The following is a 15,161-nucleotide window of genomic DNA, read 5'->3' as shown; positions in this document are numbered from 1 at the left end:
AAGCACTTTCCCCGCCCGCCTAGGAAGCCGTCTCTTCTCGACCCAGGGGGAAGGGCGGGGCCGGAAGTGACGAAAATGGGAGGCGACGCGGCCGGGGATGAGAAGGGCGGGAATTTCGACTTTTGGAGGCTGGAAGGCGGAAGGAAGTGGCGAGAGAATCCCGGAGAAGCCCCGGCCTCTCTCTCGGTCGAGGTGAGCCCCCCACCATATAAAGGGAAATAAATAATAAATGGCCAGTAATAATAATAATAATAATAATATGACGTTGTTGTCGGGAGCTGGTGGTTGCTTTGTTTTATCTATCTATCTATCTATCTATCTATCTATCTATCTATCTGTCATCACTAAATTTGCATGCCTCCCTTGACCCAAAGATCACAGGGCGGCTCACAACATCAAAACACAGAATATATATAAAAAGCATCAAGAAAGGCGAGGATTCCCCTCCCCCCCCATTTCGATAAAGCAGTTCAAATTACCTGTCTAACAAATTAACCCAGAAAGCTTAACGTTATTGTCTTAACACAAGCGATATTTTGGTAATATAGATGATAGCATCTGTATTATTGTGGGGAAAGTCACATGACATGTATTGCCTGAACGCAGCTAGCCTAAATTTTTCATAACGATGCCATTGGTATTCAGGTTGCTTTGCTACTTCTAGACTACTCCTCAATCACATTTTTTGGGGGGGGTGTTGTACCTTTGTGTGCAAAAATTACATCTCATGAATCACATACAAGAGGAAACAGAGAGCAGGGGAGATAGCTCCATATAGTTTTTCTATTTCTGTCATGTGATCAGTTATTTACTACCTTGAAGACATATTCCTCAGATTGAACATTGCAATTCTACCATCATTTTCTACAAATTATCACAGTTGCTTTGACGTGAATGATATAAATTTGATAGAATTGACACTAGGGTTGAAGGGGAAAATGAGCACTACACTAAACCAATATTTTTACAGTTGACAATTAGGATCTCCCAGATCTTAGATATAGTATAACGTCTATTTATTTTTCCAGTTAGGTTTCTATGAAATGGACAAAGCTGCAGGTGACTTAAAACTGGCTCTTCACAATGGATGTGAATCCTTGCAGATACATGTAGAAGTTCATCAAAAATCAAACAGGTTGGTGTAAAAATTTCCATTTCAGAAACCCCTTTCATCCTCACCTGCAGCAGAATGTCATGTGCTGAAGCGGGGGTCACAAACAATAAGTCCCAGAAGCTGACTAGACATGGTGGGGCTCAAAACCATGTGTGGATCTCATCCACACTGTATAAAAGGTTTAGAAAAAACAGCCTTATTTCTTAATGAAGTTGCTGCAAGTTCTGTGAGTTGCCTTATACAGATCATTGGTCCATCTAGCCCCCAACACTCCAAGATAACTTTCAGAGATACTGAAAATTGCACATAGGACCTTCATGCAACGTAAATGATCTGCCACAGAACTTTGCTATCTTCCACATTCTAAAGATTAAGGAAATCGTATTTTCAGGAGGAGAATCAGTTACGTTGGTAACTTTTGTTACTTTTGTATACTTGTGGCTAAAAAGCATATTTTCACCTGTGCCCATTTGGCTGATGGCAGGGGACCTTTCCTCTGTACAGTTACAGTGAAGCTGAAGGTAGATTTTGTTTTATATTTTTCTCTTTCTGGAGGCCCTTCACCTGAGAGCAGCTTGCTCAATCCCTAGTAGGATACCATAATCAAGAGTGTGAGGGTTCGCTGCTGGGCATACTTTTCACAGCCTCTGAGTGGGTGGGGTCTCCTTGCACCAGGTCTTTTCTAGCTGTAACGGTTATGCCTGAAGTTATGATGTTTTTCTCTTTTACCCAGCACTGCAAAGAAAGAGGATATCAAACTGGGTGTCTTAAAACTACTAGAAAGGCATCCTGTGGTCTTTGGTGATTACAAATGGACTGAGTTTGATGATTATTTCCTGACAAATAATGTGCAGTCCATTGCAGTTGTGGACACAGAGCTAAAGTTGAAGGAAAGACAGGTATTACCTTATGGCTTACCTTATTCAAAACTTATGGGGTGTGTGGAAGGCTGCAGCTTGTTACTATTAAATAAGATCATGAAAGCGGAGGTAACGTCCACTACAATTGCTGTTAAGTGCATTTGTCTGGATCATGAATGCTTTCTGCAATCCAAATTCCCCTGTATTGTTGGCTCCCCTTTTCCAACTGCTACTGGAGAATGCATGCATTGTGTAAGTTTTCAGTTTTGAATGCTCGTGTGAAAATAGAATGCCAGATAGAAAACTGACATGACAGAGAATGGGTGGACAACAGCATTTCTCCCAGAAGTGCCACTTTTTCTTAATATGAAGAGTGTTCGCTGCACACACCACTACCCGCAAGAGGGAGCATTGAAAATTGTATTTTCCTCCTACAGTCTGAAGTGGTGAAGTTCACGCTACCACCTCATTCTCTTCCATGTATAGATAAGGGCTTATAATTCATGGTAAGTTTAATTAGACTAGGCCAGACTCCTTTGGGAGCCAGTGTGGTGTAGTGGTTAAGAGCGGTAGTCTCGTAATCTGGTGAACCAGGTTCACATCCCTGCTCCTCCACATGCAGCTGCTGGGTGACCTTGGGTTAGTCACACTTCTCTGAAGTCTCTCAGCCTCACTCACCTCACAGAGTGTTTGTTGTGGGGGAGGAAGGGAAAGGAGATTGTTAGCCGCTTTGAGATTCCTTAGGGTAGTGATAAAGCAGGATATCAAATCCAAACTCCTCTTCTTCTTCTTCTTTGAAAACTACCTCAGACAATTTTTACCACCACTTGAGAAACTGGACACTTTACCTTGCTTTAACAAAAGTTATCTTAAAAGATGTATGCAGATTGCTTGCCAGAGAGTTCTCATGTGGTTTTTCCTCTTCATTACAGGCAATAGATCTGAGTAAGTGCAACCTTTCATTACACATTTTTCATCTCGGTGAAGAAGGGCCCAGTGCTGAAAATCTGGAGGCAGAGGATGAGAATATTGTTGCGGCTAATCACTGGGTGTTACCAGCAGGTATTTTAAAATTATTTATAGTTTTTAAGATGGTCCTGATGGAGTTGGAACAGCATAGGATTAGAATGTACTAGTCAAGAGGAAGTAGAAGGATGGTTTGATTATTTATGTGGGCAGGGACAGATTTAGATTAAAACTGTGATGGGAGCAAGCAAGAAATTGAAAACTACATAGAACACTAAATTAGAGTTCACTGGTCCTGCCACTTACTTGTAATCGGGGTTTGAGCCCCATGTTGGGCAAAAGATTCCTGCATTACGGGGGTTGGACTAGATCAGGGGTTGGCAAGGTTTACCTCGCCTGGGCTGGTTCACTCCAGCGGAGATCCCTCCGTGGGCCGGATTGCGGGCGCATGTGAGTATGCACACCCACGTTTTCCGGCGTCTGCACACATGCACGCAGGGACTTGCCGAGTGGGCAGCTTGGTTCGGGGGCAGCTTGTGGGCCAGTTAAACGATCCCCGTGGGCCGCCCCTGTGGGTAGGTTGCCTACCCCAGACTAGATTATCCTAGTGGTCCCTTCCAACTTTATGATTCTACAATTGCAGCGATGCATGAAAATAAATGAAGAGCGACAGGAGTCCTAGATCTCACACAAACTTCCCAGAGCCCAGTAAGCAAGGTGGAGGGCTCAAAAAGCTCTTTCCATAACTTGACTCAAATTTACAGGTGATTAGATTGCAGATGGGGAATCTTTGGCCATGCTGGCTGGGGCTGATGGGAGCTGGAGTCCAGCAACATTTGGAAGGGAACAGGTCCCACACCAAGGTTAAAATGCATCATGTTGTCTTAAATGGAATAAGAAATATGTGATCCTATGTATGTGTGTTCATAAGTGTGTTCAGTGCAGAGAATGCAGCACTGCAGCACCACCAAAGTTGGTGTAATTCATTAAGTAGCAAATGGGTTGTTGGGTTTAAAAATGATATCTTGATTTGCAAAACCACACATTGGAAATGATGTATAATGGTTCTATGTTTCAGCTGAATTCCATGGTCTATGGGAGAGCCTTATTTATGATGCTGAGATAAAATCAGATGTAAGTTGAAAGTATTAAGTTTTTATCTGGGATATAAACGGTTCTTCATTGTAAACTTTCACTGAACTAGATGAGTTGTTCATTCTTACTCAGGCTTGTTCAGAAGCAGTTTGTTTGTTTTTTATAATTTTTTAAAATTAGTTTTCAATTACAGTCCAATAATAGTCTCATTATAACAGTACCAATTTATAATACCAATCATTCAAATACCCAGTTATATAATTTAGATAAAGTGACCCCCTGCATGCTAGATTTGATGGTTTGATGATTTTCTTTATTTCTGCATTCCAAAATCTTATTAATTTCAGTTACATACAGGTCATAATATTAATCCCTTATACAACAACTGCAATATTCATAATTTCTATTTGTGTTGACACATTAAATGATTTATAAAACTACAAGTTAGGAACTCAAACTATATTCTTGTTCTTCCTGTGTGGCAATTATTCCGTCTGTGGTGTTTCTTCGTGTCCTTGTAAGATGTTATATCTTTCTTTCCACCGATTGTTGCTGTTATCCGTCATGCCTTAGGCAGTGCTGATATCCCATTGTGGTTCCAGAAATTTCTTTGTCGCTCCATCCCATGCTTCGTTGTTTTGCAACTTTAACAGCTGCAAAAGTCACTCTATCCCAGTAGATAATATGTTTTCACCATTTTCCCTCTCAGCCTGGGAAGAAGAGCGGTCTGTCAAACTGTAGATGACTCAGTAAAGAACCTTATCCGTTCCTTTGCAGTTCACAGACTCCTTTCATCCTTCCTTCCAACTGAAGATGTATGAGCAATTATACTTCCAATTAAATTAAATTCCGAGTCCTCTTAGCATTACTCAGTTCACTCCATAAATAATAAAGGATGAGGAAGAGTCAGCTCTAAGTTTCCATCGTAAACTTTTTGCAAAATACAGCTCCCTCCATTTTTCCTTTTCTTACACGTGCAGTGTAAGTGTCCAACTTGTTTGCTGGTGTGCAGGAAAATGTCTTTCAAGATCCTTACATAGTTAATCATGCCTGTGACTCTTCCAAGGAAAGAAATCTTCTGAACACAATGGTTTTGCGAATGGGATGCAATACTACATTAATATTTCAACAGACTGTTTTAGAAATGTCTTCCAGAAAAGGCACAAGACATTAACAGCAAACAAAAAACAAAACAAATAGTGGAAATGAATGTTTGTGCAAGCGTTATGTAAATATATTGGAAATTCCAGAGGTAGCAGGATATCTGACAAATTTCACAGCTATAGGTGTTAGTTTTTATTGCCTATTGATCTTGAAAGTCTTTTGTTATTTGCCTGCAAACGCAATACTGGATTCTGAGGTTCCAACGTGGTGGTTACTGTTCACACCTCCTTTTTGCCATCATTGAGAAAAATAGAGTGCTTCATTTTAAAAACAACAACTGAATAATTCAGTTATAATGAGGAATTTTATTTCTCTCCCCACACCCCTTTCTCTCTCTCTCTCTCTGCTCAATTAGCTATTAGATTATGTGACTACAACATTACTGTTCTCTGACAGAAATGTCAACAGCAACTTGATATCGTGGAATAGAGTTGTTCTTCTGCATGGTAAAGTTTAAATTTTACTGTTTTATACTTGACTGAAGTACTTATAGGCTTTATATAGCACCCTTAAAGTGTTGAAAGCACTTCATGTGTCCTGGCCTCATTTGTATGTGACATATAGCCATGGTTTACTTTAACCATGGTTTGTGGTTGTTGAACCAAACCACAAGCTAGTGTATATTTTAATGTACGAAAGGAGTCTTAAAATACTAGACAGAAGTAAATTGCTTCAGTTTCATCAAAGATATGAAGCATGCAAAGGCCAAAACCTCACTTTAGTTGGAGATGATGATTAAACTTGTTAGCCCCTGCCTTTTTTTGGGGGGGGGGGGCTAAAAGTAACTCAAAGCAACTTACAAAATTAGGTATGTGTTCAATATTTAAGTTTTCTGTACTTTAACTGCAGGTCCTCCAGGAACTGGTAAAACTTCGCTATGTAAAGCACTGGCCCAGAAGCTGACTATTAGACTTTCTCATAGGTAATTCAGATAACTGTTTGGTATCTTAAAAATTAAAATAGTACCTAGTCTAAGAGCTCTGCTTTTCAAAAGTAGACTATTCCTGTGCTATGCAGCTCCTTTTCATTTTCCTGTGACTTGCAGGAGAGAATTTTCCAGCGGATTGTTCCTCGGACATCTTCCCTCTGTTTTGTGCCTCCTCACTGGCAAGATGAACTCTTGGGTGGAAGAAATTAAAAGCAATGCTATGCATTTGTATTAGAAAGTGAGAAAATATTATGTCCCAAAGTAATTGAAATAACTTAGCTATTGAAATTCTAAATTATTTAACAAATAATGATAAGTTGAGCACTTTTTATAATGACAAGTTGAGCGCGTTTTCAGTGGGGATCTGAGCACATACTTAGGTGCTTGCAGCTTTAATGGGAAAGTTAACGGGCTGGATCATGCTGCGTGAACTTAGATTTCACCAGGGTCTTTGGGGAAATGCCCTTACGGATAAGGTGGAAACATAGGAAGTTGTCCTGTGCCGTCAGAGCATTTGTTTGCCTCACTCAGCATTGTTGACAGTGACTCCCCAGCGTTGCAGACTCCCCGCTCTGCCTGCAGATGCCACTGAGGACTGACCCAGGGACCATTTGCAAGTGGAGCGTCAGGCTGCAGCCCTTGCCCTCAACTTAATTTCACTTTCTGCAGGGTTATGACTGCACTCCTGCACTTTGAGCTATATGAGCACCAGCAGCAATAATGATTCTCCTGCTTTTACTGAGCTGATTTTTCACTTCAATTTTAGATATCGCTATGGACAGCTGATAGAGATAAACAGCCATAGCCTCTTCTCCAAGTGGTTTTCCGAGGTAAGTATTTATGCAACATTCTTAGCAGTTTTGTGATTCGGAGAATGTTTCCTGCCTATGCAGTGGTTTAAAGATACTGTCAAATTTGTCCAGTAGTTAGGGTTCTTATGCTGTGTTTTAGCACACGGTTCTTTTTACTTTTTGGTGTAAAAGTAAATATTGTATCCATGAACCTGATGCAGAGAAAATAATGTTCTCCAGTACAGCCCTTTAGACAAAATGAAGTGGATTGTGGAGAATTACCTCATGCGACAATACACAGTAAGAAAAATTGCAGAGCCTTAATAAGTGGAGTGAATGGCTAACCCTCCTTTTAGCACAGGAACCCTATCCTTTCTCCAGCCTTCTGCTTCTTGCACCACCAGGATATCTCTGCAACATGTACTTGGGCTATGGCAGCAATTGACAACCTTTTAGGCCACATTTGGATTTCTGAGAAAGTGCCATGGATACTATTCCCTCCAGTCGCTTCTCTTCCCCTTCCCTTGCTTGGATCAGGCCTCTCTGAGAGACAGAAAACATGCACACACAACACTTTTTTTTAAAAAAAACCCACATTTCTAAATATATTGACAAAGTTGTGTCAAAGTATATAAAGCAAAATTATTAGTTATAAGAGATATGTAATGATTGTGCATTGCTTAGATTGGTGACCATGAGTAAAATGTATTTTGTATCAGTAACAATAAGTATTTATAGGAAGGGGGTGAGGAAGAGAAGAAGGAAGAAAATAAAATGTGTACTTCATGCACGCCAACTGTGCTGCAAGCTTTGGGTTCTGTTCTACCATATACCTCATTATTTGTGTAATCAATAAAGACACATTGGGCTACATAAAAATTCTCATGTTTCTTTTGACCTCTTGCTTCTTTAATTTTTGCGTCAATTTTTCCAGTAACGCTGTTGGGCAAATTGCTGCTCCATGAGTAACAATTGTAACGATTTCCATGTCCTGACAATAATTGTTCTTTCAGTGGTTAAAGATGTATTATGAGTCCGTTGTTCTAATTTGCAACATTTCGTGACTTTGCAAGTTCAGTAGTGCTAGTCAGGGGGTCTGTCTGCATTGTAATCAAAGGTATTTCCGTAAATACAAGGGATCTGCGTAAAGCCTGGATCCAGTAGAACTACTCTGATTCCTGAAAAGCACATAGAGCTGAAAAAGGAAGTGGGAAAGAGTGTCCGTCTTCCAGCTTCCTTTGGTGCTATGTTCTTTTCCCGGAAGAAAAAGTTAACAGCCTTCACCACCTAATATCTGGTGAGAGAGAGGTTTTATGGCTGATCCCTGATTTAGCATATTGTCTAAGACTGCAATTCTGTACTTGCTCACCTGGGAATAAGTCCAACTGAACACAGTGGATTGTGGTGCTAGAAGAGGAACACATTGTCTTACCTTTTCCTAAAACCTCAGAGAAGGAACTACAATGGGAACAAATCAGCAACTCTGCTTGATGCTCCCTGTTAGCAAAAAAATGTTTGTTCCTTCTAAACCAGATGGGGAGCACTGTGTGTGCAGTCTCACCTGCAAATTCCATGAGTATCCTCTGCCGCCTAGGCTTCGTGGAGGCCCCATCTGCCTCATGGCCCTGCGCCCTGCTAGAATGTTAACACCCCTTTTCAGGTTCTCCATCATCCTCACCAAGGGAGGTCGAGCCCACAGGTCAAAAACAGTTCTGTTTCTGCTGCCGCTATAGCTGTTGTGACGGCAGCAGCAAGTGGCCATGTTTGGTCACCAGAGGTGATTGGGAAAGTGCCAAATGGCAAGGCTGGGAGAGCAGAAAGGAATGCCTTATTTTATACACATCCATTTTTCCCCCTCAGAGTGGCAAACTGGTTACCAAAATGTTCCAGAAGATTCAAGAATTAATTGATGACAAAGATGCCCTTGTATTTGTACTGATCGATGAGGTATGGCCACAGCATCATTTTAAATGTTAAAACATTGGCTGCATTACATTTCTGGGTCATGGTGGGAGATAAAATGACAGAAGGGGCAATTTTGATTGGCAAGAAGATTATCATATTTTAGCATAACTTATTTTTAGTCCCTTTTTACATTTATGATAATGGTGTTTGAGAGTTGCTGTAGTTTAGGAAAGTCCTAAATGTGACTGATTGAGTTGTTTTGCATGGATGCTTCCTGAATGTAGGACAGAGTAGCTGTACACACATTAAATACATGTGCTACTGTGATTACTGTTCCTAAAAATCTGAGAGAGATATACTTTTGTTTGTTTGTTTAAGGTGGAAAGTCTCACAGCAGCACGTAGCGCTTTTCGGGCAGGGACAGAACCTTCTGATGCCATCCGGGTTGTAAATGCAGTCTTGACACAAATCGATCAGATCAAAAGGTAACAAGCTACATTTATAACTTTTTCTGGAAGGGTATAAATTGCCTAGGAACAATTGGAAGGCACAAAAGCAAAGGAGCTACTTTACAAGATCTGATTAGTAGGTCCTAATAAGGCAATGTTTATATCCTCCCATCTGGCATAAAATACGATCAGATGATATTTGCCATTCTTACAGGATAATTGCTCCATCCAGGTTTCATTGGAAAGCATCCAGATTCATTTGTCCAGTTCTGAGTGGGTCCCTTTAGTTGTTGAGGCAGTAGGTATCCCCACAACACTGATGTGCAGTCCCAGTGTCCTTTGGAGTCCTCTAAACCTCAGCTTTCACCTTTTAGATTCAAAGTACGTTCTTAGCTATTGTAGTCGCAGAGTGGCATGGCAAAAATTTCAGATTAAATCCTTCAGGTGCAGTCACCAGCCATGTACCCAAGAGGCTATCAATGCAAATATAATTGACAGTGGAAACTTTCAAGTGTTGAACCTATGAAATGAGTGTTACAACACCTGTGTGTGTTTCTTAAAGGTATCCTAATGTAGTTATCTTGACGACCTCAAATATCACGGAGAAAATTGATATGGCCTTTGTGGACAGAGCTGATATCAAGCAATACATTGGCCCACCTTCTGCTGAAGCAGTGTTCAAAATATATCTTTCTTGCTTGGAGGAACTAATGAAGGTAAGCTCTTATCATCCACATTGTATCAAATCCTTACAGGCACGACTAGCATCCTAGAATTCCAACAAAACATTAGAACGTGGGCCCTCACAGTAAAACGCTGTGTATGTGTGAGACTGTTAGGATATAGTTCCTTTAGAACAGATGTGTGGATTGTTGTATGTCACATGTCTGTTTACTTCCAGCACAGTCTGCTGGGGACTTCCGTTGTATATTGCTTTTGCTATGCTGCTGTTTGCTGGGACACGAAGGGAAGCAGACATGTTTTCCCTTTGTTCCTGATGCTGAATAAACGCCTGTAAATATGCTTATATATGCCTCTGCCCGCCACTTCCATTGTGACAAGTTATTAACTCTGCTGATTAGAGTGTGCTCAGTCTCTGAGGGCTTCTGAGGCTCGAGTTGCTGATAGATGCTGTTCTGAGAACCGGAGTTCGCCCGGCTGCTGGCCGGTGGCTGGAGCCAGCTGGGGCCTGCCAAATGCCCCCGTCTCCCCAGATGCATCCCAACAGAGACTTCAAAGCCCTCTTTGCTCAAGCAGGAGCCAGCCCCAAGTCAGTGCAGAGGGGATAGCAAGTGACAGTGTGGTCAGGCTGGCTCTGGCTTTCCCCTGGCTGTGAGAGAAGGTGAGGTTTGCTGAGCTGTCCGATTGGGTGCCCAGGCTTTCACCACCTCCCATCCAGCTATAAAGGGAGGGCTATCTTGTGATCACCTGCCACCCTTCTGAGGGGAGGAGGAGAAAAGGACTGGGCAGTTGCTGAAGCTCAGTAGAGCCATGGGGAAAATCCTAGGGGCGTCTCAACTCTCTCCCTTTTTCTCAGCCCTGGAATAGGGAAGTCATTGTTCCCTTTGAATGAGCAACCTGACCCTTAAAGGAAATGGAACACATTCCTTCTCTCCTCTCCACCCCACATGAGCCCAGAGCATCTGTTTCACAGCAGAGGGAGGGAGGCATGAGCAGTTTGTTTCTGCCACTTTTCACGGTTTTAAGAACCTTTTGGTTTTTTCAAAAAATGAAAATAAAAACCTGTTTCTCCATACCTTGGTGTTTGCATACCTTGGATATATTTGTTCCTGTTGTTGCTTTTCTGCTTACAGATGTTTGATTATCGTTGTTCCATCATTTACCTCTGAATGCTCATTATGTTACTTACCTGCGCTAGATATTGGTGAGCTGCTAGTAGACAGCATGTGGGGAGTTTTTAAAATAAAAAATGTAATTTGTTTTTGGGTTGTAACCAGGGCCCCCAAGGTGGTATACAAAACATTCAAACAAACCAGATTGAGAAAAGAACAGTGTGTGTGTGTGTGTGTAAGCAAAACTCTGAGGAGTGGAATAACCTCCACAATCTGCAAATCATTAAGAGCTGTGTGGAATAGACATTGTTTTTACTTCCCACCTGAAGGTGAACCCAGGTGGAGCCAGTCTCACCTCCCTTGGGAGGGAGTTCCAGTTGGAGTGAGGCTGTGTGTTCCCCCCAACCTTTGCTATGTTTTGAGTAGTAATGCGCTTGTGAGATTTATACATTTCTTCCAGATAAGGTCTTTTTCCTCCCCAAGTGCCAGATAATATATCCTCGACAGCAGCTGCTGACACTCCGTGAGCTGGAGGTGATCGGTTATTTAGACAGTGATGTGTCGAAACTGAGTCTCATATTGAGAGAAATTTCAAGGTAGGATTCCTGGTTTCATTTAATCTGTCTTTTAATTTTACCCTCACAAGTAAAGTGAAGGTTGTGGTTCTTCACTTACTCTCCCATGAAATCAAATGCTTGTGCTTTCAGAATACAGGCCAAAGTGAGAAATTCTCCTCTGCTGTTTCTTGATGGATCTATGCAGGTTTAGTACTTTTTTGGGGGGGGGGGTAAAATAAGCAAATAATGCTGCTTCTAATAGGGTAATAAAATTCCCTGATTTTTAATGAGCTTTTTGCTAGAGAAAAACTATTATAACTTAGTGCAGCACTGAAAATGCAAGTATGAATTGTGTCCAGGTGACCCAGGAGGGGGAAGCCTTTCCAAAGGGAAATTAACTGGTCATCTTCTTCCACCCGTGATCAACATAGGTATGTGGGCCACTGCATTTTATGGTCTAGGACAGGCTTCCTCAACCTTGGCCCTCCAGATGTTTTTGGCCTACAACTCCCATGATCCCTAGCTAGCAGGACCAGTGGCCAGGGATGATGGGAATTGTAGTCTCAAAACATCTGGAGGGCTGAGGTTGAGGAAGCCTGGTCTAGTAGCTTCTGTGATCTAAGGCTAGTTCTGTCCTTTTTCTTGATATTTCATCACTCTCTTTCTCAGGGAAAATAATTTTCTAAAATAATAGACTTTCTAAAATAATTAATAAACATTCAATAGTGAACAATAGTTGCTGCGCTTTATCTGCAAAATGCCTTTCCTTGTCACAAAGTAAATTGCAAGAATAACAAAAGGAAGACATTTTTTCTTTTTAAAAAGTAAACCAGCTTTTCATGTCAAATACATCAAGGCACATACCTACAAAAAAAGCAATGGAAGAAGTCACCCTGGTTCTGGACAAGGCTTAGAACTCCTCCCCACTCCCAACATCCAAATATCAGCATAGAGGGAACTTTCTGTAGGAAAACTGAGTTCCCACCTGCAGTCTGAACAAGTACAGTCTTATCTCCTCACCCGCTCTTTGTGAGAACTAGGTCTAAGGGAGACTCAGATCTGAACACCACAGCCGCTGACTACCATCAACAAGAGATGTTGTAGAAATAACCAATCTTGTATCCTAATTTTGCTATTTGTAGCACACTTAGCACTTCCTTATGCGCTTGTATTTGTGAACGTGAGCCTGATGCCTCTCCTTCTTCTGTATTCATACAGGAAAAGTGAAGGACTTAGCGGCCGTGTTTTAAGAAAACTTCCTTTTCTGGCACATGCACTTTACATTCAGGTAAGGCCCTGCTCCTTGTTCTTGTTACTGCAGGGACGGGCCGTGTTCGCTTGCTGGCTTCCTCTGACCCAGGGATTTGGTGCCAACGGCACCTACTCTTTGTTGACCCATTTCAGGCTTCTGTATATGGCTTTTGGAACTTGCTCTAATGTATTTACAGTGGTGCCTCGCAAGACAAAATTAATCCGTTCCGCGAGTCTCTTCGTCTTGTGGTTTTTTCATCTTGCGAAGCACGGCTATTAGCGGCTTAGCGGCTATTAACGGCTTAGCTTAGCGGCTTAGCAGCTTTAAGAAAAAGGAAACAAACTCGCAAGAACTCATAAGACGTTTCGTCTTGCGAAGCAAGCCCATAGGGAAATTCGTCTTGCGGAATGACTCAAAAAACGGAAAACTCTTTCGTCTAGCGAGTTTTTCGTCTTGTGAGGCATTCGTCTTGCGGGGCACCATTGTATTGCCCATGGGCTTTCCCCCAGTTTTGATGGAATTTATCAATTCACCTTCTGCTTGTAAAATGCTGATGCCATGGGGCCAGTCCCTCCCTCCCTTATGTGATGGATACACTTACCTTGACACTGGTTTTACTTTTATTTTTATTCTAGTCACCTAACGTCACAACGACAGCTTTCCTTCAAGCCTTGTCACTTGTGGTGGACAAGCAATTTGAAGAAAGAGCAAAACTTGCAGATTGCGTTTGACAATTCTCCTTCCTCCTCCAGCGCTTGACTGAGTAGAACACTTCCATTAGTTACTCTGTTGTATTGTCTTTTTGCATGATTGTTAGGATTTATTAAGGAACCTGTAAAAACCTGAATAAGAAGTAGGGAAATGTATAGTTTTTTCAATGATATGTTTCCAAGTGCAGTTTAGGCATAGAGACTTTATATACATTGAAGAGCTTTATTTCATTTGAGCTGTAAACCTGATTAATTCCTAAAAATAACTATTTTTGTCACTGTTCATGTACATTTTTTAAAGCTGTATCGGAAATTCTGCACTTTGTGTACCTGTAATTTGTATCATTTTCTGGTATTTTTCTGAACTAGAATATTGTCAACAAAATTAAAAAAAAAAATACTGCCGAAACAGATGTGCTGATTATGGGTGGGATCCAGCTTAGTCTTTCAGTCCATTCTTTTGACCCACAAGATGAAATTCAGTGCATGCAAAGTACATTAAAAGCACAGATACTAATAGGACAGATCATAAGACTAGGCATGTTTCTGACTTTTGTCTAATACAAATTGATCTCTGATCCTGACCACCTCAGACAGAAACTTGGCAACGGCCAAAGTCACACTGGGAATCTTATCGTCTAGTAGGAACTTGGCACAGAATTGGGCAGATTTACTTGGTAGATTTGCCATTAGTGGATTAATCAGATGTTGCCGGGCCTGTTTCTGTAGTCTGCAGGACAGGAGAATGTTCTTCATGCATTCTGCTTCCTGATTAGCACATGCGAAATACGGGACACCAGCAAATCTACCTCACAACATTTCAGCGGGAAACACATTAAGTCTTAGTAAAAGTCTATGATAATTGGCAACTGATCCAGCTTAGTCTGAGTGGGAATCTGCCTGCACAACGGGGCTTCTCCTCCCAGCTGCAGCCCCCCTCCCCAAAAACAAGAACCCTGGAGCAGACTCTGGGCCTGTGTGGTGGGCTGGGGGGGGGGGAGAAGAGAAACAGGGGGGTGACGTGCGAATGGGCAAGCATCTTTGGATGTCACCATCCCTAAGGCCTTCCAAATTGGGCTCAAATAGTCACTCTCTGGTGCTGAGCAACAATTGTCCCTGAGCAGACAAAGAAGCCTTGTGAAATGGATATAATTCTGGCTATTCAGTCTGCCACAATTTAACAACGATTGATATAAAAGTGTATAGGATCACTAGTATAATTACTGGGCAGACTTGGAGCCCTTTATCTTTCATCAGGTGAAAATGAAATGCCTGTGTCCGATAGGCAGAGAGTAATTGTTCATATTGGAAAAATGATCACATTGGTTCTTCATTTACATATTTAACCCAGTGTATCTGGTACAGGCAGGGATTTGGTTTAGAGAATAACAGTAGGGCTAGCGTGTATTTGTATTCACACAATATTAATGCCAATCTAGTTGGTGTTTACAGGAAACCTTACTATTTACATTTTTAAAGAAATTAAATTCTGATTTATTTATTTATTTTTAGAAGAATCCAATTTAAATCTGACTTTCATCCACCCTATCAGACACAGACCCTTTAGCCTTAGGCTT

General features: G+C 41.5%; 1 protein-coding gene across 2 annotated transcripts; it reads left to right on the top strand.

The window, feature by feature from the left end:
- Positions 1–50: 50 nt before the first annotated feature.
- Positions 51–13,993, top strand: TRIP13 (thyroid hormone receptor interactor 13). 2 transcript variants are annotated; one of them, XM_083473268.1, is made up of 14 exons: positions 51–192; positions 1,029–1,135; positions 1,848–2,013; positions 2,907–3,036; positions 4,019–4,074; positions 5,555–5,645; positions 6,049–6,121; positions 6,894–6,957; positions 8,779–8,865; positions 9,202–9,308; positions 9,835–9,988; positions 11,549–11,661; positions 12,841–12,910; positions 13,510–13,993. In XM_083473268.1, exons 1-14 carry the CDS (start codon positions 76–78, stop codon positions 13,603–13,605), a joined length of 1,431 nt encoding a protein of 476 aa, XP_083329394.1. In that variant the 5' UTR covers positions 51–75; the 3' UTR covers positions 13,606–13,993. The 2 variants fall into 2 exon arrangements, with proteins under 2 accessions (XP_083329394.1, XP_083329395.1); XM_083473269.1 differs by having other exon boundaries at positions 84–192; positions 1,033–1,135.
- Positions 13,994–15,161: the final 1,168 nt, after the last annotated feature.

This window comes from Podarcis liolepis, assembly GCF_965112155.1.
Source record: "Podarcis liolepis genome assembly, chromosome: 13".
Taxonomy (NCBI): domain Eukaryota; kingdom Metazoa; phylum Chordata; class Lepidosauria; order Squamata; family Lacertidae; genus Podarcis; species Podarcis liolepis.
Note: the sequence above shows the minus strand (reverse complement) of the source record. Positions and strands in the feature narration are given on the sequence as shown.

Excerpts from the sequence above, each read along its gene's own strand:
- TRIP13 (XM_083473268.1), top strand. The coding sequence starts at position 76 with ATGGGAGGCGACGCGGCCGGGGATGAGAAGGGCGGGAATTTCGACTTT. Across the intron at positions 1,136-1,847 it reads GTTCATCAAAAATCAAACAG|CACTGCAAAGAAAGAGGATA; the intron begins GTTGGTGTAAAA and ends TCTTTTACCCAG. Across the intron at positions 11,662-12,840 it reads ATATTGAGAGAAATTTCAAG|GAAAAGTGAAGGACTTAGCG; the intron begins GTAGGATTCCTG and ends GTATTCATACAG.